This window comes from Hypanus sabinus, chromosome 20 (genome assembly GCF_030144855.1).
Source record: "Hypanus sabinus isolate sHypSab1 chromosome 20, sHypSab1.hap1, whole genome shotgun sequence".
Taxonomy (NCBI): Eukaryota; Metazoa; Chordata; class Chondrichthyes; order Myliobatiformes; family Dasyatidae; genus Hypanus; species Hypanus sabinus.
The window spans coordinates 32,676,023-32,702,391 of record NC_082725.1 but is presented as its reverse complement, the minus strand read 5'-3'; the positions used below and the strand labels follow the sequence as shown (position 1 = coordinate 32,702,391).

The window sequence follows — 26,369 nt, the reverse complement described above, 5'->3', positions numbered from 1 at the left end:
TTCTGATATGTAGAAGTCACTCAAAATTACAGAGCACTCTGAACACTGGAAATTGCACCTGGAACTTATTTGTGAGACTGAATGAACAAAATCCCAGAAGATGCTGGGTTATGGAGACCCAAGAGACTGCATATGCTGTAATCTGGAGCAGCTAACAATCTATTGGAGGAACTCGGTGGGTTATGCAGCACTTGCGGGAGGAAAGAAATTGTCAATCTAATGCAATGGACTCATGCAAAGACTGAGAAGGAGGGAATGAACATTGGAGACAGTTGCTAGAGGGAGATAACAGGAGCAGAAAGCTCTACCGTTGCTGGACTCCAATGATGGAAACATGAACAAAGCAGGCCAATTATAATAAATCTGGGAAAACTTTTATTATTTACAAAGTTTAGGAGAAGCAAACAAAGAAAATATTGGCTTATTGATCTGAAGTCTAGTGTAGTGAAATCAATATTATTGTTAATTAGGGGCAGATTAACAGAACACTTTTACAATTATGAACTGATCGAGAACCAATGTGAACTTATATGGAATGAAAATTGGTCCAATATCAGTAATATGACAAGAGTCTACAATGAAATTTTTGATAGAATTTTATATAAAGAATAATAAATAAAATTGAAGGTAAGTGAAGACAATTTGGATTGGGAACTGGTTAATTACAATATATTCCAAGCTCAAAAATCCTTCCTCAAAATTTGATAAATCAACTTCTTTTGCTGTAAAGTTCCATAAACATCAAAAAATCTTTCGTGTTTTTCGGTGAGCCGAACATTTGATCAGCAAAAATTCAAGGGGTGAATAAGGAAGTCGCTGTAGTTACCTACATACCCAAGGACAATAATGCAGAACGAGAAACAAAACTTAGTGTTGATTTCTCCTGTTGTTCTGAAGTGATTGATCCCAAACTAGCACCTGCAGAGCCACCTCTCTGTAGCCTCAACTTCTACTCAGCAGTCAGCTTCAAGCACTTAGTAAATTTTTGGAATTTAAACACTTATATAAATAATTTTACAATGTTTATCTCAACAAGATTTTAAATTAATTTTTTTTGATAATCTACTTGCCCGTTTTAAGCCAAAGTGTTACTTGTGAAATCAACTAATTAAAGAACTTTTTGTACAAAAATATCTTAGATATGGGGACTATCAGACCCAGATTGCAGTCATAACAGAATTTCATTGTCAATGAAACCACTGTGCAGAATCTAAATTAAAATTCAAGTTTGCAGGATATTATAGCAATCTAAAAATACAGCACCTATATTTTACACATTGCAGGGATTAACCAACATATAGCTGAAAACTGAATGTGGGCCCCACTACCTACCCAATGGGACAGTAAATTTTTACCACCTGTACCTTTACTATTTTTTTTATGCAAGAAAGCCAAATTCTATGCCTTTTCAACAGAGCTTCAGGAAAATATTTCCCATATTGAGGTTGGATATTTAAAATTGCTTGCTTAAGTCTCTCTGGGATCTCCTCAGTTTTATAATATTCACATGAGCAACTTCCAATCCTAAAATAATAATTATGATAAAACTTTAGATATAATAAAGTTACCATTGGATTAAAAAACATGGAACTTCCATCTCATTCTCTTTACAAGCAAAACAAATTTTACATTGTTCTGATTTTTTTTTGCTTAAGGGGGAAAGAAAGGCTTTGTGGTATTATTTTCCTTTTCATCCATAAAAGGATGTGGTAGAAACATACCAAGACACAAAGCACAGCAGCCTAGAAGACACACTACGCATTAAAAAATTCTGAGAAAGCTATGAAGCGGAACCAGAAGTATTTAGAGCCAACAATTTGGCAGGCCAAAATGTTCAACTTGAAGTAAATTATTTCCTGCAGTAAAGGCACTGAGACAAGGCCCTTTCAGAACTGTGCACTAATTGTGAAAAACACATGTGAGAAAAAAAATGCAAAATAATACAACATGTGCAGGATATATTCACACGATTATTTGCCAAAAATGTAAAAAATAATGGTTTAAATAAATTTAGTAATTAGCTATATTATTAAAGGTATAAAAATAAACAAAATCTATATTCTTTCAGCAGATCCACTTTCCTTATCTGTGATCAACATCAATACAACTTATGCAAATGTTAATCAGAGAAACAAGTTTATTTGCATAGTTTAAAGGCCAGATTCATCATGGGTGTTACTTAGATTAAGTATGAAAGACTTTACTAGTTTAATTATAGGTCAAGATCAGAATTGAAGCATACTTGCAAAACAATACAGTTCAAGGCTACAAAATTGGATCAAGGTCAGCTGGATAGGATGACTGGATTCAGGTGAACTACACCATTGAACAGGATAAAGGAATCTGAATGGAATGGGTAGAAAAGTGACTGGTTTTTTTAATCTTTAGTTTACAAGTAAAAAGCAGTTACGATCACCAAATCAGGATAGAGAAGTTAGGTAAAGAGAATGAAGTAAAATTCACCTGACACATTTGCAAAGGAGAAAGCAGTAATCCAAAGTCATTATTAAGCAATATACTCCATGTACGACATAGCAGAGAAACCAAAAGTACAAGAAATGGCTGTGCTACTATAATAATTGGTTGCTGCTCTGAATGACATTTAGATAAATCGTAAAAACTTCAGTCAATTGTTATACAGTACAGATGGCTTTCAAAGCATAAGATCAACTGATACATCTTGGAAAAGCAGTTACAAAGGACCAGTAACTTTTGTGTTATAAAAATCATTTATGCGATGAAGAAGTGCCTGAACTCATCATTACCAAAGTGATACTTTTTGCACTTGTAAGAAAGCAAATGATGTTATGAGAGTCCTAGGCTTTAAATCCAGTGTAATATTAGATATGGAGGGAAGAGAGGCCATGATGGTGGTGCAGTAGTTAAGTTATTGGACTAATAATCGACAAGCCAAGGTGAACTTGGGAAATTAGAAAACAAAGTTATTGATAATGACTATAAAATGATGGATTTCTGTAAAAATCCCCCCAATTTCACTAATACCTTTTATCAAATGAAATCTGCCATGGGTTTGGACTACATATGACTCCAGACCATCAACGTGATTGACTCTTCAATGGTCTTTACAAATGCCAAGCAAGCCTCTCATATGAAGGGCCAATAAGGATGGGCAGTAACTACTGGCCCTTCTAGCAATACCTAGATCCAAAAAAAAATTTAAATTCTGATCATGGAGCTCTATAACCTTTGTTCATCATAAAATGTTATATTAGGTGCAAAGTGGAATACAAAAGTTTTAAAATTTTATACCATTTGAAAGGACCAGCATTATATTTCACTTTTTATGGCCTTTTGAGGCCAATTAAGTACTTTTTAAGTATACCATTGTAATTTTGGAAACAGGGCAATCAATTTGACAATCTGCTTTTTTTTAAAAGAGGTACGTAAATATTTCACGAGGCATAGAGGATGCCCTCCAGCAATGAGACAAAGGGTATGAAATCAAGTGGATGGTCAGGAATCTGGTAACTGAATGAGAATGGCAACAGAATAACTGTCCTGTGGAAGGAACTAAAATAACTACTTTCCCCAATGATTCAAAAGACAGAGATCTAAGGGGTTTGGGCTTCAGGATATCTCAGCTTTAGAGGTGGAGGCACTCAAACTCCAGGCATTCTGGTAGCATCACATAATAGCATGGCTCTAGAAACAGTTGTGAAGAGAGTGTTGAGATAACCGATCCAAGTGCGGGTGAAGTAAATGTCTCCTGCAATCATTCTTACCCATTAAGATGTGAAAAGTACAGTAGTAGTATTAAATTAGGATAATGGCCATCAGAGTGCTTAGATGGTTAAGCTGAAGCTGTTTGGTTATTTGGATGAAGGACAATCCTTCTAGTCTTGTGATTTGGATCATTTGCTTTCCTGAGACAGCTTTATGATTGTTATGGTACTGGTGATCTCTACCTCAGATCCTGCTAGAAAGTCAATGCTACTTCTAATATAAGCCACATTAATATATTTGCCATTGTTTTATGCAGATGATGACTTTTACTCTTACATGATGAAGCATTTACTTGAACTATAGGAGTCTCCCCATGCTCCCCATGCAATGGTGTTGGAGGAGAATTACCCAATTTTTAAACAGCAATGATTAAGAAATAAAATAAAACCAACTTTTCCTTGATGTTTTTGCCCAAAGTTAAGATACTAGACACAGTGGCAAGGTTTGAAGTAACCTTGGAGAATTGTTGCTTTTTATCACTGCCTCATATATGGGACAGCATTGGTACAAAGAGTGAAATCAAACTAGAGGCAAAAGGACTAAAATAACAAGTTTCTCCATTAGGGATGGTGTTGATTTTCTGTCCTGGAGTGCTACTTTCAATGGAACTACCAAATGCAAGGTATTCATTTCAAGAGCCTGATAGTTGTGTGGTAATAACTGTTCCTGAATTTGATGGCATTGGACCTAAGGCTCCTGGAATGGTATTGATCTTCTGTCCTGGAATGCTACTTTCAATGCAACTACCAAATGCAAGATATTCATTTCAGGAACCTGATAGTTGTATGGTAATAACTGCTCCTGAATCTGATGGTATTGGACCTAAGGTTCCTGTGCCTCCTGCCTGATGATGGTAGTAGTGAGAAGAGAGCATGACTTAAATGGTGGGAGTCCTTGATGATGGATGCTGCTTTCTTGTGGCACTACTCCTTGAAAATGTAGTCAATGATGGGAAGGGCATTGCCTGTGATGGACTGGGCTGCATCCTCCACTTTATTTGTAGACTTTTACATTCCTGGTCATACATGTTTCCTTACAAGGCCATGAAACAACCAGTCAGAATACTCTCCACTGCGTACTCATAGAAGTGTTGACATGCTGAATTTGTGCTAGCTTCTAAGAAAGCTACTTCTCAACTTTCTCATAAAATGAATGACAGTCCTGCTTGCTGTTTTGGAAGGCATGCATTCCCTTCTAGAAAAGACAGCTTGCATCAGCATGATCAATTACTAAAATCTTATTCTGTTCATGTAACTGATTAGATTTTCAGAGGAGTCTTTGGCTTGGGTAGCATTAATAATAAATGACAGCATTAATGAAATCCTGCACAGTTTGGAAATGCCGAATGCTCTCCTCTGTCTAATCTTAGTGGGCTCATATACTCAGATATTTGTATTTATTTGATTTCTCACATCCAAGGGAGTAAAATCTTTATGTTGCACCTCCATCTCAATGTACAAGCAATTAAGAGGGGAAATGTGGGAGGATATTACCCAAACACCAAGATTGTATACCTATATATGCATGTACAGTCAGATACACAATCAAATCAAATTGTATTAATAAATCAGGTAGCCTGGTGAAAGAGGCTGTCCTGAAGCCTGTTGGTCCTGACTAAATGCTCTGGTACCATTTACCAAACAGTAGCAGCTGAAACTGTTTGTGGTTGGGGTGGCTGGAGTCCCTGATGATCCTTTGGGCCCTTTTAAGACACCGGCTGCTGTAAATATCCTGAATAGGGGAAAGTTCACATCCACAGACACGCAGGGCCATTCACACTAGTCTCTAAAGTGCTCTATGATCGAGGGTAGTACAGCTTCTGTACCAGGTGATGACACAGCCAGTCAGAATGCTCTTGATGGTGCTCCTGCAGAAAATCCTGAAGATTTGAGGACTCATGCCGAACTTCTTCAGCCATCTCAGGTGAAAGATGTGCTGCTCTACTTTTTTAACCACACAGTCCAGATGAGATCCTTGATGATGTGTATACTGAGGAACTTGAAACTACTCATCCTCTCAACTACAGTCCTATTGATGTCACTAGGGGCTAGCCTGTCTCCCTGCATCCTGTAATCCACGATCAACTCCTTCGTTTTTTGACATTGAGGGAGAGGTTGTTTTCCTGGCACCACTGTGTCAGAGCGTTGACTTCTCCTCTGTAGGCTCTCATCATTGTTGGAAGTAAGGCCTATCAATGTCGTGCCATCTGCAAATTTGATCAGCAAATTGGAGGTGTGTGTGGCAACACAGTCATGGGTGTATAGGGAATAGAGGAAGGGGCTCAGGACATAGTCCTGGGGGGCGTTGAGGGCCAGTGGGCAGAGGCGAGGATGCCCATCCTTACCATCTGCTGGCGATCCAACAGGAAGTCCAGAATCCAACTGCACAAGGTAGGGTTCAGGCAGAGGTCTCTGAGCTTCTTTTCGAGCCGGGGCAGGGTGGGGTGGGGGATTATGGTGTTGAATGCTGAACTATAGTCCAAGAACAGCATTCTAACATAAGCATCCCTCTTCTCCAGGTGATTGAGGATGGTGTGTAGTGCTTTGGCAATGGCATCATCTGTTGATACACGCCTACACTGAGGAAACATTACCTGTACAATGCATAACTGAACTCCCAATTAACACACACAAGCAATATCACTAGTAGTAATTTAGAAATATTATGTTGTATCAAAAACGTCATGGTTAGCACATTATAGCACTACGGTGGCAAGGTAAAAAATTATTGTAATTTAAGATGGAAAAGATGGCTTTTTTATAAACTGTTTACAAGCAAAATATAGATAATGTTTTCCCTTTAGATTATATTCTGTAATGGTCAGTCTGTGTCTTTGTTGGTGCATTCCCAAGACCATGATCTTCTCTTCCACTATGGTGGAGAATAAACATGTTTTTAAGACACAATATTGATACCAAAGGACAAATTCATTACCTTGCTCAAATACCCTCTGTGAAATTGCTAGCATAATTTGATGAGTATCATATCTGAAAAAAGTTTCAATTTCAATTTCAGAGATCTCTGAATTACTTTTCAAATCCTACAAGTTCTGCCCAGCAATACAGCAATGTCATATGGACAGTGGCATTGAATTTTTTTCTATTTCCCCTCAACTTTTTTGAGATCATTCTGTCCAAAAGCTGTCAAGTTCAGAGCACAGTCACCCTCCCTGGGGTCTTCAATGAAAATGGAATCATGTCAGGGGCTATCTCACCTTTGAGTACAAGGATGCATAACTTAGGATTATAGAAATATATGTTATGTTCTAGGGTGGATTTTCAATGTTAAACCTCAATGTCTAATTTCACTTGCCAACACTAACCCAAATTGCTTGTTATTGATTGAAAATGCTAGTCCATGGGTAAGAATATCACAAGAAATTAAGTCAATGGCCTTTTTAACATCTTGAGAAAGTAAGGAAAAAAGGTGTTGATTGAAATACTAGTCATCTTTCTTCTGGTTTTCTGGATAAAAGTTATTCAATTTTTGGACACAATCCTTTGATTGCTAAATAAAGCTAAAAAATGTCCCAACTACCTGCACTTTTTTTTCTTGACCTGCACTACTCTGTCTCTGTTGCTGCAACACTACCTGCTGCATTCTGCTTTCTTTTCAGTACCTTGATGTACCTTCGTATAGCACGCCTTGCCTGAATGGTGTGCAATTAAAAGCTTGTTATTGTACCTCAGTATAGATAACACCAATAAACTGAAACTAGCAATAACAAGCAAAAATCAAACAGCTGGTTAGCCATGAACCGAAGGGTTGAAAGTAATAAAATTGTTATCTGAGTTGATATTCTTGTAGAGTGATTTAGCTACTATCAAGTTACGCTTCAATCATTATATATATAGTTTTTTCTTAGCAATAAGATTAATAGAATTATTTTCCTGTTTGATATTATATAGTTACTGTAATTAATGCAAGCTAGCCAATAGCTTGCACTCTCAAAGGATTTAAGAAAAAGTGGCTGCTTATGAAGGTAACAAAGCTCATCTTGTTATAATCTGCATAGGTAATCACAAAGAGAATCAGTGCAACTACAAAAGCTAAATTAAAATGTTATACTTGGCAATCTATTGCCACCACAGTAAATTGGCAAAACAGAAGAAACTTTGTACCCCTCACAAATGCAACACTGAGTTCATAAGCCATTGGGAAAAGTAAGCCTAGTAAGAACCAAAATGGCAAAGTAATAAAATGATTCTTTTGAGAATTGTGTAATAATTCATGAAGCAGGCCATATATCAACAGAATGGACAAAGTTCAGACTTATTTTGGGTTGGGTAAAATTGTGCAGCGTATATGTAGCATTTAATAAGGTTACCACAATCAATACAAATTGCATCAACATAGGAACTGGAAACAATATAAGCATAGTTAGGATTGGGCGTGGAACACAATATTTGACTTACCAGATGCTACAACTTTAGCCCAAGTCAGAAATGTTATTTGGTTCCCATGCAAGTGCAATTGATGCAAAATATTCACAAACAAGAGAAAATCAGCAGATGCTGGAAGTCCGAGCAACACACACAAAATGCTGGAGGATCAGCAGGCCAGGCAGCATCTATGGAAAAGAGTACAGTCGATGTTTCAGACCGAGACCCTTCAGCAGGACTGCAGAAAAGGAAAGATGAGGAGTAGAGTTAAAAGGTGGGGGAAGGGAAGGGAGAAATACAAGGTGAATCCAGGAGGAGGAGGGGTGAAGTAGAGAGCTGGGAAGTTGCTTGGTGAAAGAGATACAGGGAGTCTGATAGGAGAGGAGCAGAAGGCCATGGAAGAAATCTACGTTCATGCCCTCAGGTTGGAGGTTACCCAGAAGGAATATAAGGTGTTGTTCCTCCATCAGCCATCCCCCCCCCCCCCTCAATTCCTCTGTTTCCACTGCATCTGCTCTCAGGATGAGGCTTTTCATGCCAGAAAAAAGATATCCCCCTTCTTTAAAGAAAAGGGCTTCCATTCCTCCACCATCAATGCTGCCCTCAACTGTCTCTCTCCATTTCACACACCACTGCTCCTACCCATCCTCCCACCACCCTACCAGGGATGGAGTTCCTCTTGTCCTCACCTACCACCTCACCAGCGTCCGTGTCCAGCACATAATTCTCTGCAACTTCTGCCATCTCCAATGGGATCCCACCACCAAGCACATTTTTCCCTCACCCCACTTTCTGCTTTCTGCTGGCATCACTCCCTATGCAACTTGCTTGTCCATTCGTCCCTCCCCACTGAACTCCCCCCGGCAAGTGGAACAAATGCCACATTTGCCCCCACACCTCCTCCCTCACTACCTTTCAGGGCCCCAAACAATCCTTCCAACTCACTCAGAGCAACTGCTGGTGTCACAGAGATTTCTCTTACAAGTGCCATTCGTCTCTGCTGATTGTGTTTAGAGGGCTGCCTGATCTAGGCAGTGTGGCTGTGGTTTAATATTTTTTCACTTTTTCACGATGGATTGCATTGAGCTATGAGGTAAGTTCACTGCCTTTGAGGTGGTATTGTACGCTAATGCAAATTCGTGCTTCTCCTTTATTATTTCCCTGAGTTGTCTTGAATGCTCTTTTATCTTCATTTTGGTTTGGTCTGTTGACGATCTACCATGCTGTTGGACCTTACAGAGAGAGGGGTATTTATTCCTATGAATTCGCGGAAAACAGGTCATCCTCCAATTTTCTACAACAAATTGGGTAAGTTGGTAAGGTAATATATTGCTACTGAGGTAAGTTAGCACGATTACTAATATACATTTTCAGCCTCAAAAGTTTGTTTTTTTAATTTTTAATAAATGATTTGACATGATGCACAATATTTTGCAGATTAGCTCAAAAATCTTATTTCAACATGTTTTAAATTTAGAAAATGAGACAGTAAAATGTGAAAGTAGCTGTGGGGACAGAATACTTCAAGGCACTGTATATACAGTACAAGCACAGCCCAAATGCTATCATTCATTCAGCAGAGAAATTTGCAAAGGATTCCTTTTCCAAAATACCATCATCAGTCATTAAAAATGTGTAAAACTGAAAGCAAGGAAGAAGGAAAATTCCTGCCAAGATCAGTAGCTTGTAGTATAATGAAAATCTTCATCAATATAAACTAGAATCACTGCTACAGTTGTTAATTTGAAGTTCTGTCTACCTCCCCCATGTAAAGAATTCCACAATGCCCTTCAATAAAGAAGTAACAAGAGTTTTCTTTATCAATTTATTTCTCCTTCTCATTGTGGAAATCCATTGTGTCTAAGCTGATTGCTCGTTTCTTGCATTGTTATACTGCCTGGACTTGCTAACCTACTTCATTAATTGTAAAGTACGTTGGGATGTGCTGAAGATGGAAAGGTGCTACTTAGATGTTAAGTCATTTTTCCCCCCTTTTCCATTATTCTCCCAATTTCCTGTTCTTATTTTAGTTGACCACTATTTTTTTTTAACATAAAAGACAAATTATTGGAAACCAAAGGTGTAAAACAAAAATACATAAGATATTGAATGCAAGGGAAGTTACAGTTCTATCTAAAATATAAACTACAACTGCAATCCAAATATGTATTGAAGTATCCATGAGTGATCATTATAACAAAAATATTTACTTGAGGAAATGATAATCCACATGACTTTTTTTTTCAGAATTAGGGAGCTTGATGAGAAGCAATTCTGTTTTAGAACAGCATTAAAAACTCTTATACACAAAGTAACATCATGCTTTTAACAGAAAAAAATGTTCGTAAATACCTAAGTTCTCATCAGCTCACTGATTTCTAAAAATTATGCAGAGGATTATACAGCATTTCGTGTGGAGGAGCAGGGAATCATTTATTGCAAAATCTAGATTTCCACTTTTAATCAATAGACAATAGACAGTAGGTGCAAGAGTAGGCCATTCGGCCCTTCTAGCCAGCACTGCCATTCACTGTGATCATGGCTGATCATACACAATCAGTATCCCGTTCCGGACCTCTCCCCATATCCCTTGACCCCGCTATCTATAATCGTACGTAAGCGCATGCCAATATTGCTGTGAGATTCCCTCCATTATAATAGTGCAGATAATTTCACAATTAGTTCCCACTACAAATTCTAAGATGATTAAGCAGTAATAATGATGGTATAATTTAAACTTGTCCCAAAAACATTAACTGAAACAGTACAAAGCTTTCCTATTCATTCTAATCATTCAGAAAGTTCAAAAAGCAGGAAAAGCAAGATATTTTAGATACACTATGGTAAAATGAGTTTGGCATTGGCAGCTTTGACTCATGCACCAACTACAGATAAGATCAGACTTTAGCTTTTTTTTAAACATGTAGACTTAGCCAAATTTAATAAACAAAAGGTTGCTCTTATATTTTTGTTGGCTTCCTGCACTGCCATTTGTTAGCAACCACAGCATTTATCTTAAACTAGACTCATTCAATCTTTATAAGTGCTAGATTTTTATAAGGATTATGTAACAGCAGCTAGAATTAAAAAATTCTGAATTTTAATCAAAGTTAATGAAACAGACCTTTGCTGAAATTAATAGAATATAATCAAAGTAATATTTGCTCATATTGTTTAACCTTCCTCAACTTGTGAGGCAGAAAACAAATTGCTGAAATTTCCTTAGAATCATACCAATGCCAAGGACTGGATGTACTAGGAAAGGTTTAACACAGAAAAATTGTAACGAAGCAGCACGATATATGGAAATTATAATTTTCTCTCTCCATCTCTAATCACAGACCGATCTTTCTATTATATATACGCATACCATTTTAAAAAACACAGTTGAAGTCTATCATTAAAATTTAAATAGGAACCAAACATATCACAAGTATAAAGTTCTGTGGAGTTTGTCCAACCAGTAGCAGACGTATGGATTTGCTGTGTTCTTTCACATCAAAAGTATACCCACATACAGGCATTTACCATGGACTTGTTGCTGAACTCTTGTTAAACTTCAGATTTTCTTTCTTTGTAGGTTTTTCTAGCTTCTGTTCAAATTACGTAAATAGCTCTGGAAAACCAGTGTCTATGTCCCAGGGATGTATGATTCAAAAAGACAGGAATAGCATTGTAAGCACAGGAAACCTGTCAGGACCCAACTGAGGGAAACAGGTTAGTCTAGTCCAGACACTATTTTTGCTGCTGTCTAGTGGAGGTTAACACAGTCTCATATTGCTCCATACTACACAATAGAAAACAAAACCAAAAGTATTTTAAAAGACCACATGGTAGCATCTTTAACCATCAATAGACAAGAAATCAAAACCAAAGGGTGAAAAAATTATTAATGTTGCTATGTGGTTCGGAATGACCTTCTAGGAGTATGTTACCAATGAAAAGTATACTTATAACTGTTCTGAATGAAGAGAAAGACTGTTTTTTAGAACTGGGGTAGCCCACCATGGAACTGAATTCCCTGGGCTGCAATTGACTGTACAGTGTGTTAGCAACTCTCCTCTGGCACAAGTTCACAAGATACTCACAACAGATCAAGCAATTTTTTGAGATGATGCGTGAAACGCATCATCCAGGCAGGGAAATACTTCTGAACAGCCTTAGGCCAATGGCCTACCTCAATGTAGTCCTTGGCATGACCCCAATCTCTCTTGGCATCCAGATTGCCCAAACTAAAACAATCCAGCTGTCTGAGGTGAATCTTAGCCACTGACCGGCTAATTTTCCGAGTTACGAAATTAGCCCCTGAAACAAAGATAACAGATAACATCAGTATAGTTATTCTGGCTGTTTAACTGGACTAAAATAGAAACAAAAATGAATTTAGCATTTTAAGAATTACTAGTTTTTTTTAGCATTAAGAGATCATCTGTCAGTTAAGTAAACCCAGAAGCTTCAAACCAAACAGCCAGGAGCTCAATTTACACAGCAAACAACTTTCTAAAACCTGTTTATGAACTACTTAATAGTTTTAATTTATTAATTAGTGCTTCAATTCATGAGCCAGGCTAATTAAAATGAATACAACTATTAGTTGACAGACTGACACCAAATATTCCAGGCTACCATAATTTTTTTTATATTTCAAAGTTTGAAGAGGAAAAAATTACAACACTGCAGTCATTAATTTTTCTAAAAATATCTCACATCAAAATCAAAATCTTCTTTTAGGTGACACAGCAGGACAATAAGTTGAATGATCAGAACTAATGAATAAAAGGGTTGTGTGATGAAATATATGTGATGGTGAAACGTAAAATAAAATTTACGTCATGAAACATACTTTCAAATATTAAAACTGAAATTACTTCATGTGGCAAAATCTAAACCAGTAACACAGCAACAGTGCAAGTGAATTAGCAATAATTTCTAGCAAAATTAAGCATCAAATCAAATTTACTGATTCTGTATGCAGTTTCCCATCACTTACATTGCTCTGTTCATTTTAACACAAACTGCCTAAGTAAAAAAAAAAGAACATGCCAGTGAACAGCCTTTTATGCCATCTCTGAGTTAAAACAGCAGATTTAGACAGAACAGGGTGCTGTTCCGAGTCTCAATGCCATAACTTCAGTAGGTCATTATTTTTGTTCAGATTAATTTTCTTGCTGCTGCTTGTTTTTTTTTCCAAATTTCCAGCCATATTTGGTGTCCTGTAAACTGTAATAAAACTGTAACAGCAGAATTTTAAGTAGCCAAGGTAACTTCACTGTAACTAGACTAAGCAGTCAACTTCCCAAATTAAATCGAGTTTAACACAATATACTGATGTTAGTTAAACTTATTTCCTTCAGATATCAAATCAGTTATTAAATTACTCATTCGATTCCTATTATTAAACTGCATCCTAAGCTATAAGATTCCTATACTATAAAAATATGAAGAAACAAACGTATTTACTTTGAAATAAAATAAGTGCAATTTTGGATTTAATTGCAACCTGAATTGGAATGAATAAATATTTTAAACTGAGTGCAGCAACAGAGGAAAAGTACTTTTTTCCTCTTGAACCCAATTTGAACTCTGTCTTGGTGACTGCATTTTTCTCTAGCCGCCATCTGCTGTTAAACTGGGTGATCTTCAACACTCCCACAGAGAATTACCTCAGTCATGGCTCTGAACAGCTGGGAAGCAGAAAGGATGGACACTGAGAATGTCATGGCTGACTGAAAAGACTACTGAGATCAGAGAGATTAATCCTAATTTGCTTACTAAGGGCTGCCAAAATCAACACTATTTAACAGCAGGTACTCAAAATCTATAGGTAAATTTTCTGAAAAGTATTAATTTCTCAGAGAAAAAAATACTTCAATCTACAAATTTTAGGTATTTGTTCTTTTTGCTTAAATTTATAATTATATAAAAATTATTTGACGAAGTACTGTTAAGAAACAAAATAGGGTTTCTTTTTCAAAGATTGGCAATTAGCCATAATACAATTGAGTTTGAAAAAAATACTGGCAGGCAGATATTTTACAACATAAATGTGTCCTTTGTGCAATTTTATTATAAACTCAAAAAAAAATCCAAAAGCTTTTGATCTAAGGCCCAGTTTGACAGCAAATGTATGCAAGACAGATAATATTATAGCAAGCCAAGTGGATTTCCTACTGCTTAAACATCTTATTTTGCCTTGATGACACAATTTTGCTGTAGATTTGTCGTCCAATTCTGAACGTGGCAAAGAGTAACATAAAAGGATCTGCAGGCTTGTCTTATAAAGTTTTCACACTGTCATCCCCAATAACTGGCAACTGAAAGAAACAAAAGCAACGTGGTATATTCCACTATCTTTCATTCTTCACTCTAAATTACCTCTACCTGGCAACTTATTTTTATAGTCACAGTTTGATATTGATTGGATTTCCCACAAAGAGAGGAGAAAAATCCAGCAATATCAATGGAATAAAGACATCTCTGCAAAATTGTAAATACCTTTTACATTGACTTACCTTCCCTCATGATTCAGTAAATGAAGTGAGCAAACAAAAGAAAGCACATAATTCATTTACAATTGCATGTTAATTTAATATTCAATTAAGATTTGCATTTAATTTCTAATTTTACTCCATCACAAATGTTTTGTGAGCAATTTCCAAAACTATGAGTAAAATTGAGGAATTACAACAAAATATGGTCCAGTTTATTCAGCCACTGTAAATCAATGGCTTACTTTGGAAAGAGCATGTCCTTTGATATCATACATACATGGGCATTGATTTACATTTTCACCAAAAAATGGATATATCTGCACATCTGAGGAAGATTAAGCACTGGAAACAGAAGTGTGACAAAAGATCATGGCATCAGCAGGGCCAAAGGACAGTTTTGGCCCAAATTACTACTAACTTCTAAGATGTTTTGAAACAATTTAATAATTTTAATTCATAGGCATTGCTACTTTATTTGCCATATTTAAGAAATTACTCTTGACAAAATGCATTTACAAATAATACTTAGTATTCATAGTTGCAGGGACATCCTATATTGCACTGTTCATTCAAATCCACTCAGACCTCCAAATTAGATGGTGTTTAAAATGGTTATCATTCATCAACTACTGCATCTCATTTCAAAAACTGCTGTCAGCCTCTCCTCAAAAAACTACCCTTCCATTCTCTGTTAACCACCACCCAACCTCTTTTCCATTGATGTAATTTTTAATACTGCCTGCTCTCCCTCAACACTACATCCCGTCAAGCAGATTTCTACTTCTCCAACAGTAGCAAGACTTTCAAAGCTAAATGGAAATCCAAATTAATGTCTTTTCTGGTTTAATTATTGCTTGTAAATATTCAGAGACAAACTAGCCATTTTTGTGAAGCAAATGTGCTGTGAGAAGCAACAGGGTAAGGGTAGGGTACAGTGGATACACTGGACCTTGCTGTTAATTATGGCTAAGGTGACATCATCATCCAAATCTGATATTGTTCATGTACTGTAGGAGAGGACAAGCTCACCACTCATGAATCTGTAAATTATGAGCATGATTCACTTTTCACGTTTAGTATTCAGAGACGCCTGAACACTATTGACCCACTGAGTCTTCAAACAGCTAGTACTGCTTGCAAATGTATGTACATGCATTCAGCTTCATGTTCTTAGCTGAAGTAAAAGCAGACATTGTCCTTTTTTCTTGTGTAGAGAGCATTACTGACTTCTTCAGTAATCAAACTGGAGCAAACAATTGATATTTGGAATGGGTACTGGAAGAACTCAAGTTTCCAACAGGTTCTGCTGACAATAATCAGTGAACAAAGCATGGGTACCCAACTTAACCTCAAGTAGTCACAGGTCACTAACACGACTGACTTTGAAAACCCTAGCCTCTGGGGATACTTTTTTTGGAGTGGTTGAGATAGGAGAACAGGTCTCTGAACACACTCAAAACATGTGATTAGTGGATCTGAGCCCTTGTTACCCTCTTTCTCAAAGACCATGGGTTTGTCTGTCCTGTGTCTAACCACTACTCTGTAACCATTTCACTTAGCACACCAAGATGGACAACTGCCTAAGAGTACATATTAACATATTGGAATGCAATGCCAGAATAATTCTGAATGAGCAACAATTTGAAGTGTGAAAAAGGTCACTTGGATTGTCAAAAGACAATAGACAATAGGTGCAGAAGTAGACCATTCGGCCCTTCGAGCCTGCACCACCATTTTGAGATCATGGCTGATCATCTACTATCAATACCCGGTTCCTGCCTTGTCCCCATATCCCTTGATTTCCCTATCCATAAGATACCTATCCAGCTCCTTCTTGAAAGCATCCAGAGAATTGGCCTCCACTACCTTCCGAGGCAGTGCATTCCAGACCCCCACAACTCTCTGGGAGAAGAAGTTTTTCCTTAACTCTGTCCTAAATGATCTACCCCTTTTGGCCTACCTTACCATTCCTTGCAAATCCAATATGAAAACTTGTGTCCTTCTGAATTTTCTCTGCTGTCCAGTTCTTATAATAAAGGCAGTGCAGGCAATGGTGATTGTGAACACAAGATAATGCTGTTACTTCTTGAAGGATTGTATCAAGGGACTGTTCTCTGTACTGCAAATAATTGCAGGAAGTTCTGGACTGGCAGTCTATAAGAAGCCCTTGAATAAAGATGATTTGCTCTATCTTGAGGAGCTTGAGCTCAATGGAGTATCTAGGGCTTGGCCTCTTCTCATTACTACCATCAAGGAAGAGGTATAGGTGCTTGAAGATCCACAATCAATGATTTAGGAGCAGCTTCTTCCCCTCCATTATCAGACTTCTAAATGGTCCATGAACCCATAAACACAGACTCTTCATTCCTTTTTTACTGCACAATCTATCTAATTTTGTCATTTCTAGGCTTTGTTTTAATTTTTTTATGCTTTTATGCTGCTCTGCTACACTGTTTTGCTGTCACATAACAACAAATTTCACATAAATTGATTCTGATGTGTACTTACCTGGTCACACTGAAACTCTGAAAATGGACTTTATTTAATGTTGAGAATCTATGGAAATCACAAACCCCACACAAGTGACAATGGCAGAATTGTAAAGGATTACTGCATTCAAAAGTCATAAGGTGATTTCGCATTGGTAAGGCGGATGTGACAACTTATATCAATTGAGGAGATTTGAAGTATGAACACAAGCACAAGAAGAAAAGGGAGTTCATGCAAAATTGATTGTAAAATCAGCTATGTAAGCATTGGAACACTAGATAATCTGAGATGATGGTCAAGTCCCAAACAGAAAGAGACTATGACAGAGTATGGGAGCCTTTCATTTCATACATCCAAAGGATGAAGTGAAAAGTACCTGTGATTGAACAATCATTGATTGGAGAAATGAGACTAGATATTTTTAGAATGTTGGCAAATCTACTTGGATCATACAAGAAATTAAATTCAATATCCCATTTAGTGATATAAGAGATGTTTCTAAACCATTTCATTCCAGTATCTTCAAAAGTAGAAGCTAGAGTTTCAGAATTTAAAAGCAAGGCTGAGATAATTAGGAATGCTGAAAGACAGCTTACGTTGGAATTATAGATGACCAAATTAATGTTAATATATATTCAAGCTCTACACGTCTTTTTCCCTTTATTAGGGAGAGAGCCTGTGGCATGTCGAATTGCCGGGTGAACAATTAGTTTATGTTGTACAGCAGATCATGGACTTTATTGTGGGCTTTGTCATTGCATGCTTCATAGATGGAGGGTGCTGATGCTTTTTTTGCAGAAGTGAATGGAGGTGGGGGAGTTGTGGGGCTTTGGGGTACTAATGTGTTAACTGGCACACATTCTTTGGGGCACTCTTTTGTTTTCGTGGATGTCTGTGAAGTAAAAGAATTCAAGGATGTATTTTGTATACATTTATCTGATATTAAATGGAACTATTGAACTAATGATATTGAATACCTATAGCCACAGTTATAGAGTAATAGAACTCTACAGCACAGAAACAGACTCTTTGGCCCATTTAGTCCATACCAAACCATTGATCTGTCTAGTTCCATAGAGCTGCACACGGACTATAGCCCTCCAAACCCTTCACATCGATATACTGTACCTCTACAAATTTCTCTTAAATGTTGAAATCAACCCCACATCCACATGTGCTGGTACCTCATTCCACTCTCTCACCCACCCTTTGAGCGAAGAGGTTCTCCCTCATGTTCCCCTTAAACATTTCATTTTGACCCTTAACATATGACTTCTATTTGTACCCTCAACCAACCTCAGAGGAAAAAGTCTACTTGTGTTTACCCTACCTATACCGCTCAAAATTTTGTATTCCTCTATTAAACCTCCACTCAATCTCCTACATTCTAGGAAATAACCTATTTAACCTATCGTTATGCCTCAGGTTCTCAAGTCCTAGCAACATACTTGCAAATCTTCTCTACATTTTGTAAATCTTATTTACATCTTTCCTATGGGTAGGTGACCAAAACTGGACACAATACTCCAAATTAGGTCTCACCAACATCTTATGCAATTGCAACACAATATAACGACCCCTGGACTCAATACATCGATCTATGAAGGCCAATGTCCCTTTACAACCATATCTACCTGTGATGCCACTTTCAAGGAAATATGAATCTGTATTCCCAGATCCCACTGTTCTACCACACTACTCAGAGCCCTGCCACTGACTGTGTAAGAACTACACTGGTTGGTCCTCCCAGAGAGCAATACCTCACACCTGTCTCTGTTAATAAACTCCTTCTGCCATTTTCAGCTTATTTTTCCAGCTTGTCCAGATCCTGCTGCAAACTTTGATAATTTCATTGCTGTCCATTGCACTCCCAATCTTGGCATCACCCACAAATTTGCTGGTTCAGTTATCCACATTATCGTCCAGATCTATGATACGGATGACAAGTAACAACAGACCTAGCACCAATCCCTGTGAAGTACCGCTAGTCACAGGCCTCCAGTCAGAGCGTCGACCATCTATTGCAATCTCTGGCTTCTTCCTCAAAGCCCATGTCTAATCCAATTTACTACCTGATTTTGAATGCCAAGAGACTGAACCATTTTGGCCAACCTCCCATGCAGGACTTTGTCAAAGCCCTAAAATATGCTTTAAGTATCTCTGCTAGGGACGCTGCAATTTCTGCACTTGCCTCCCACAGGGTCCAAGGGAACACCTTGTCAGTCCCTGGGGATTATGCTTGTCCTTTAAAAATGTAAATAAGTTTAAGCTTGGGAAGCACCTTAATGAGAATGCTGTATGCAGACTCATGGCATGAGAAATGATGGGAGCTCCAATACTGAGTCCAAGTCACAGCACAACAAATGGTGTCTCCAGAAAGTAAGGTTAGAAATACCGCAACCTTTGCCACAGTAACCCATAGTTCAAGTTTATCAGTTCAGATTTGCTTTAATTATTACAAGCACAGGACACCAGCTCTGTGTACAAGAGTGCATGGTAAACTAAAATAGTGATAGTCCAGCAAAATATTAAAGGAAGGGAAACAATTAGAGTAGAAAACTATAAAAGTATTTAATAATATTGAAATGAATGAGCAATTTCAATGTCATATCAAACCATGGGCTAAAAATATATGTGGTATTGCTGATGCAAATATAACTTTCAAAATTAAAGAAAGAGTCAATATTCATGAAATTGATCTGGATATTTTTTATAGATGTAGATTATTCCCAAATGAGAATCTCCGGTTAGACCCTGAAATTTAAAAAAATGAACTGTTCCTTATGTTCACAGATGAGCCTTACCAGGAAGGGTAAACTAGCACATAAAATGCTGGGAATACTTAGCAGATCCCAGACACCATCTGCTGAGAAAGAAATAGATTTAACATTTTAAGTGCATGACCTTTCATGGTAGTAAGAGACTGGTTCAAAAAGTTGAAGATGGATTGGAAAAAAAAACAAAACCACATTTGGACAGGTTCCTGCACCAATATGAAAGGATTCATACATTAGCAGCAGGGGTACCAAACTCAGCAAGAAACAGTGTATCCAATTGTTATCAACAACCCAAAAACAGCAGTGTCTCCGATCCTTACCATCAGTGTCAACACCAGCAGTGTCTACGATCCTTACCTTGGGTCCCAATACCAACCGTGTCCACTCCCTAACCCCATAGCAAACACCAAAATTGTCTCTGATACTTACACCCAGTCCCAACACCAGCAGGCTCTCCTATCATTAACCCAACTCCAAAAGGTCCCTGATCCTTACACCCAGTCCCTACACCAACTATGTCTCTGATCCTTATACCTCCAACTACAAGTTTCTCCAATCATTAACCTTAATCATTACACCAACAGTGTCAATGATCCTTAACTCCAGTCCCACCACTAACAGTCTCTCCGATCCTTAACCCCAGTCCCAACATCAACAGTGTCTCCAATTCTTACACCACTCTCCCACCGATACCAACAGTGCCTCTGACCCTTAACTCCAACACCAACACCAACAGTGTCTCCAATCCTTATCCCCTGCCCCAAACCAGCAGTGTCTCCAATACTTATTCCCAGTCCCAACACCACCAATGCCTCAACTCCTTAACCTCAGTCCCAACACTGGCAGTGTCTCCAAATCAGAAACCCCCACCACAAACACAAAAGTGTCCCCACTCCTTACCCCGAGTCCCAATACCAACAGTGCCTCTGATCCTTACCCCTAGTCACACCGGCAGTGCCTCCAAACCTTACTTACCCGACCAATGCCAAGAATGAGTCCAATCCTTTACCCAAAACATGACACCAGCAATATCTCTGATCCTTAACTCAGTTCCAACACCAGCAGATTCCAGTTCTTACCCCATCCCAAAACCAACAGAGTCTCCAATCCTTATCCCCAGTCTCAACACCAGCACATTCCAATCCTTAACCCCAGTGCCAACACCAACAGTGTCTCTGATCCTCCCGCACCAATTCCAACACAATCTCTACTCCTTAGCCTCAACCCAAGACCAGCAGTGTCTCCAATTCTTACCCCCCTCAACCAACACCAATAGTGTCTCTGATCCTTACACCTAGTCCCAACACGAGCAGTCTCAGTCCTTTCCCACCAACCTCAACACCAAGAGTGTCTCCAATTCTTAATCCCAGTCCCAACACCAGCACTGTCTCTGATCCTTAAACCCAGTCTCAACACCAGTATTGTCTCAGATACTTAACCCCAGCCACCACCAACAGTGTCTCCAATCCTTACTCCCCCACCACTTAACTCCAGCTGTGTCTCCAATCCATATCTCCTCTGCCCCAACACCAGCTGTGTCTTTCACCCTTTGCTTAGTTCCCCCTCTACTCATTAACTAGCTAATACATCAATTTCTCCAACTCATCCCTGTCTCACCTGCCAGAATTCCATCACTCCATCCTCGTTGACTTCTACCCCAGAAGGAGAAACACTGTCGACAATGGTAAAACATTGACACAAAGCTCTCCCATTAACACCCCCAATCATGTAATCATGAGGCATTATTCTCAAAATATGAGTTGATGCAATCAATAGGGATGTTTCCCCACTATATTATTGACATTTGGGCACATTCATTCAGATGCCCCCAAAATTCTAGGCAGAATTCAATTTGTTTATTTGGAAGAATCAACACAACAAAGATTAAAATTGATTTAATTTTCTTTTGAATATTGCTATTGAGGAAATATTGTTAGTCCAAACTTCTGCTGATTTGATGAAGAAACACTCTTGGAAGGTTGGGCATCACCTGGCGACATCTATTCCTGGCCAAAGACTATGGTTACCTCATCAGGTAACTGAAGAGGGCACCCCAGTATATGTTGCAAATATTTTCACAGCCACCTAAATACCTTACATTCCAAATTTAAAATAAAACTCAAAGGAAATAAAACTAGAAATAGTTTAAAGCAGATTAAATGTTTCAATATTTCTAACCTCGTCTTGGACTTTCATGATTGAAAAGAATGCCGTTGACAGCAAAAAGGTTGTAAGCTTCCCTGAAGTTCACCACAATCCAGTATGCGTAAAGCTTGGCTACCCCTGTAAAATAAAAAACACCTTACAAGTCAGCATTGTGCATTCTAAAATCGATGTAAACTCAGTAGAAATTTGACAAATAATAATTTGCTAATAACAGATGTCCTGGTAACATCAAATGAACTGTTGAAGTCAAAATGAGTAAAGCCTACAGACCGAACTTTTCCCACTTACACTTTTTTTCTTACTCTTTGAAAGATTACTAATTGGCCAGAGTATAATATCATCAAATATCAATGCCCAAGTGTGGAGAAGCTGACAAAAAAATTGTGCATGCAGCCCAGTCCGTCACAGGAAAAGCCCTCCCCACAATGGAATACATCGACAATAAATGCTACCACAAGAAAGCACCTTCAATCAAATGACAACCACCATGCTCTCTTCTCACTGCTGCCATCCAGAAGGAAGTACAGGAGCCTCCACACCACCAGGCTCAGAAACAGATATTACCCTTCAACCATCAGGCTACTGAACTAGCATGGATGACTTCATTCATCTCAACTCAGAACTGATTCCACAAACAATGGACTAACTTACAGGGACCCTACAACTCATGTTCTCAGTATTATTTATTTACTTATTTATTTTTTATTATTGCTTGTTTTTTTTTAGTATTTGCAGCTTCCTGTCTTTTGTACATTGTTGTTTGTCAGTCTTTGTGTGTAGTTATTCATATATTCTAACTCATTTCTTTGTTCTACTGTGAATGCCCAGGAGAAAGTGAAGAGTATATGGTGACACATTCGTACTTTGATAATAAATTTACTTCGAACTTTGAAATACCAAATATTAGCTGACACTTTACCCAAACTGCTTAGTCATATTTGCCTCAACGGCTAATGTTAGCAGGCGATCCAACTACAAGGAGCATCCCAGCTGAAATCAAAATGATTGCTGTCTAAAGGTCACATGGCTGCTTCCAGCATGAGTAACTAGTTGGCCCTAACTAACTTACCCATATAAGTACGCTACGCACTGAATGAAGTATTTTGGGTCATTGAAAGAGCTTGTTTTTAATTTCAATATCTAGAACCTCAGTATTAGATCCAGATTAAATTTATTGCTGTGACAGTTGAAAACCATGGATACATGGCAAAACATCTTACTTCATTACCCCACAGTTTCTGGTTTCATGTGCATTGCCAACAGGGACAGAAAATTCAGGCAGATATCTCAAGATTACTTTTGAAAATCACCTACTAACTACTTCCAAGCAACTTTAACTTGGAGAATTAACATTTAACCACAGTAAACTAGGAAATATGAGTAAAATTGAGTGATTTAATATTCACAGAATAAGTAAAGAACCTCTTTACCTTTAATTTGAAACAAGTTGAGTTCTCCCTCTTAAATTAAATTATCAGCTGTGCTGTGTTAGATTATTATTTTTGCCTGAAGAGATCAATACAATGCTTAGTCTCTCTGAGGTACAGATTAGGTGGACATTAATATTGCACAATGATGCAATGTAGGTGATATAAATTGGAAACAGAACTTTCTGCCCACCAAGGCAGCAATAACTATCAAGAACCCATTTACACTCTTATGAATCTCTTTCATTAAACCCACACACCCACATTCCCACTATCCCACCATCCCCCACCCCACTAGGCTTTACAACTCACCTACACTCTAGAGGTAATTTACAGTGCCAAGTTAATTTACATGCCTTTGGGACAGGGGAGAATATGGGAGAATCCAGAGGAAATCCACATGAATACAGAGACAATTTGTAAACTAAAGGAATCATCATTGTTCAGAATTGAACCTCTGTTATTGCACCTTTGCCAGCAGTGCAATTGTGCTCTTAGTAGAATGCAACGATTGGTGATAGTCCACACAACAGAGCCTGCCCACATTTGTACAAGTTCACAAAAATCAGCCACTTTGGTGAAGCATCAAACAGAACAAGTGGATCCATGAGAACAGAACTTAATTAAACAAAATAATTGCAACCCTTTGTTAAGTAGTTAAACCTATTACATTACTAATTCTCTTAGCACTCAAGAACAACAGCACAAGTGCGATAGATAATAAAAGGAGTCATTCAAGCCGCTGCACCAGAAATCTGGATGAAAATTCAAACCTTCGCTAGTTCACCAGCAGCAAAGAAATAGTTAAAGTGATTGCATCACCATGTGTCTCATTGTGGAGTGAGCAATATCTGTCTGTGTGGGCTACTGCTGGCCAGTCTGTGCGGGCAGGCAGCCAGTTACTGTGGAGATCTGAAGTTCTTTGCTGTTCCCTGGCTTAGCATGGTTAGTTTGGGCCAATGCTGGGACGTAGTAGTTACCCAGTGTGTTGACAGACTGTCTGGCTCCTATGGTCTCTCTCACTGCTGGAACTTGCTATTTCCCACTATCTTCAAATGCATAGATTGCCTCATTTTGGCAGCTTTCTATGACAACATGTTCAATAATCAACAACCATTGTTGGACAATCCCATGACAACCTGGTGTTTCCAGTACAGACATGGATTAAGATTGCTCCCAGATAAATCAATTACCTATCTTTGAACCTTTGGATTCATACCTCGCATACTATTCTGAACCCCATCACCACCTCATAATCCTCTGAATTCAAGACACCCAACATTCCAACCTGTCAATCTGCAATCTTCTTAATCAAAAACCCCAAATCAACTTCTTGATCTCCCAGCGAACAAATCTTCACACTCATCCATCACTCTGTGCAATCTCCAACATCCAAACCCTGCCCCTCCCTATCGACCACTGCTGAGTTGTAATACCCTTTCCTGCACTTCTCACTTCCAATCACAACACAGACTTGATCAAGCCTCACTTGCCAACATTATGAATACAGTCTTTCAGGAGTACGAGATGGCATACTTTTGACATTGAAAATGTGCAACACCCACTGAGTTATTTATGAGCCCTTGATTTATAATACCAACCCCTTACATTAACTTAAAAACAATTTTTAATTCCCAAGTTATAGGTAAACCCCATAACCAACCAAAAATCTTGGGCAAGACCCTATATTTCAATCAAATACTCCGAACAATGACATACATTCAACCCACACAGTACATTAGGATACTTGCCATATGGTGATCGAGGATAGAAAGGGGTAGTTTCCTTCTGAGGAATTTCCTGTACTTTGCCAAAGAGCTCACTGGTGGAGGCTTGGTAGAACTTCACTGAATTTATAAGGCCACAGGTCTTAATGGCATCCAGTAGCCTCAGAGTGCCAACACCATCAACATCAGCAGTATATTCTGCGAGGTCAAAGGAGATCTAAATGAAATGTAAAAATAAATGCACATTAACAATCACTTTAAAGATATTTTCCAAAACAAAGGCATTGGTTACAAGTAAAATGAAAATTAATTACAAACTAGAGAGTGTACAACATTAGACAAAATTTACTGTCCAGTTAATTAGCATTAAACCAAACTTGTACAGGTTAACTCAAGAAAATTATCAAAATACTGGCAATGTTTCAAAATACATTCAATGTTTCTTGGGATTTTACCTCAGATGTGAGAAACCATATAAATGTAATCCCTTTTGTTTAATTTGCCAGAATATTGAGATATCAGTCTTATTTTAAGCATTAAACATAAAAGGCTCAAAGTAAATTTATTTCCAATTACACATATGTCACCATATACAATGCTGAGGTTCACTTTCTTGTGGACATTCACAGTAACTCCAAGAAACACAACAGAATCAATGAAAGACCACCTCAACCATTGTGTAAAAAACAACACTGTGCAAATACAAAAAGAGAAAGGAAATTAATAATAAAAAAAATAAGCAAAAAATGTCAAGATGATCAGATGAAGTCTCTTTGAAAATGAGTCCATAGGTTCTGGGAAACTGTTCAGTGAAGGTGTGATTGAAGTTATTCGATTCAAGAGCCTGATGGTTGAGGGGTAATAACTGTTCCTGAATCTGGTGGTATGGACCTAAATCTTCTGTATCTTCTTTCTGATGGCAGCAGTGAGCAGAGAGTATGGCCTGAATGGTGGTGGTCGTAGATGATGGAGGCTGCTTTCCCGTGACAGTGCTCCATGAAAACGTGGCGAAAGGTGGGGAGGGCTTTACCTGTGATGGACTGGGCCATGTTCACTATTTTTTGTAGGCTTTTTGTAATACTGAGTGATTATCTTTCTGATCAGATGTTAAATCCAGACCCAGACCAGAAAAGAGCACATAAGTTTTCCCTGTGACTTGCTAGAA

At 38.1% G+C, this 26,369-nt stretch overlaps 1 protein-coding gene across 2 annotated transcripts in view; it reads right to left on the bottom strand.

The window, feature by feature from the left end:
• Positions 1-26,369, bottom strand: part of gmds (GDP-mannose 4,6-dehydratase) — a 631,321-nt gene that overhangs the window by 378,860 nt on the left and 226,092 nt on the right. For both annotated transcript variants that reach the window (XM_059945309.1, XM_059945308.1), the window contains exons 5-7: positions 25,229-25,421; positions 22,063-22,167; positions 12,304-12,431 (exon numbers count right to left, since the gene is read on the bottom strand). In XM_059945309.1, the coding sequence (XP_059801292.1) occupies positions 12,304-12,431; positions 22,063-22,167; positions 25,229-25,421 (426 nt within the window). The remainder of the gene's footprint in view (positions 1-12,303; positions 12,432-22,062; positions 22,168-25,228; positions 25,422-26,369) is intronic.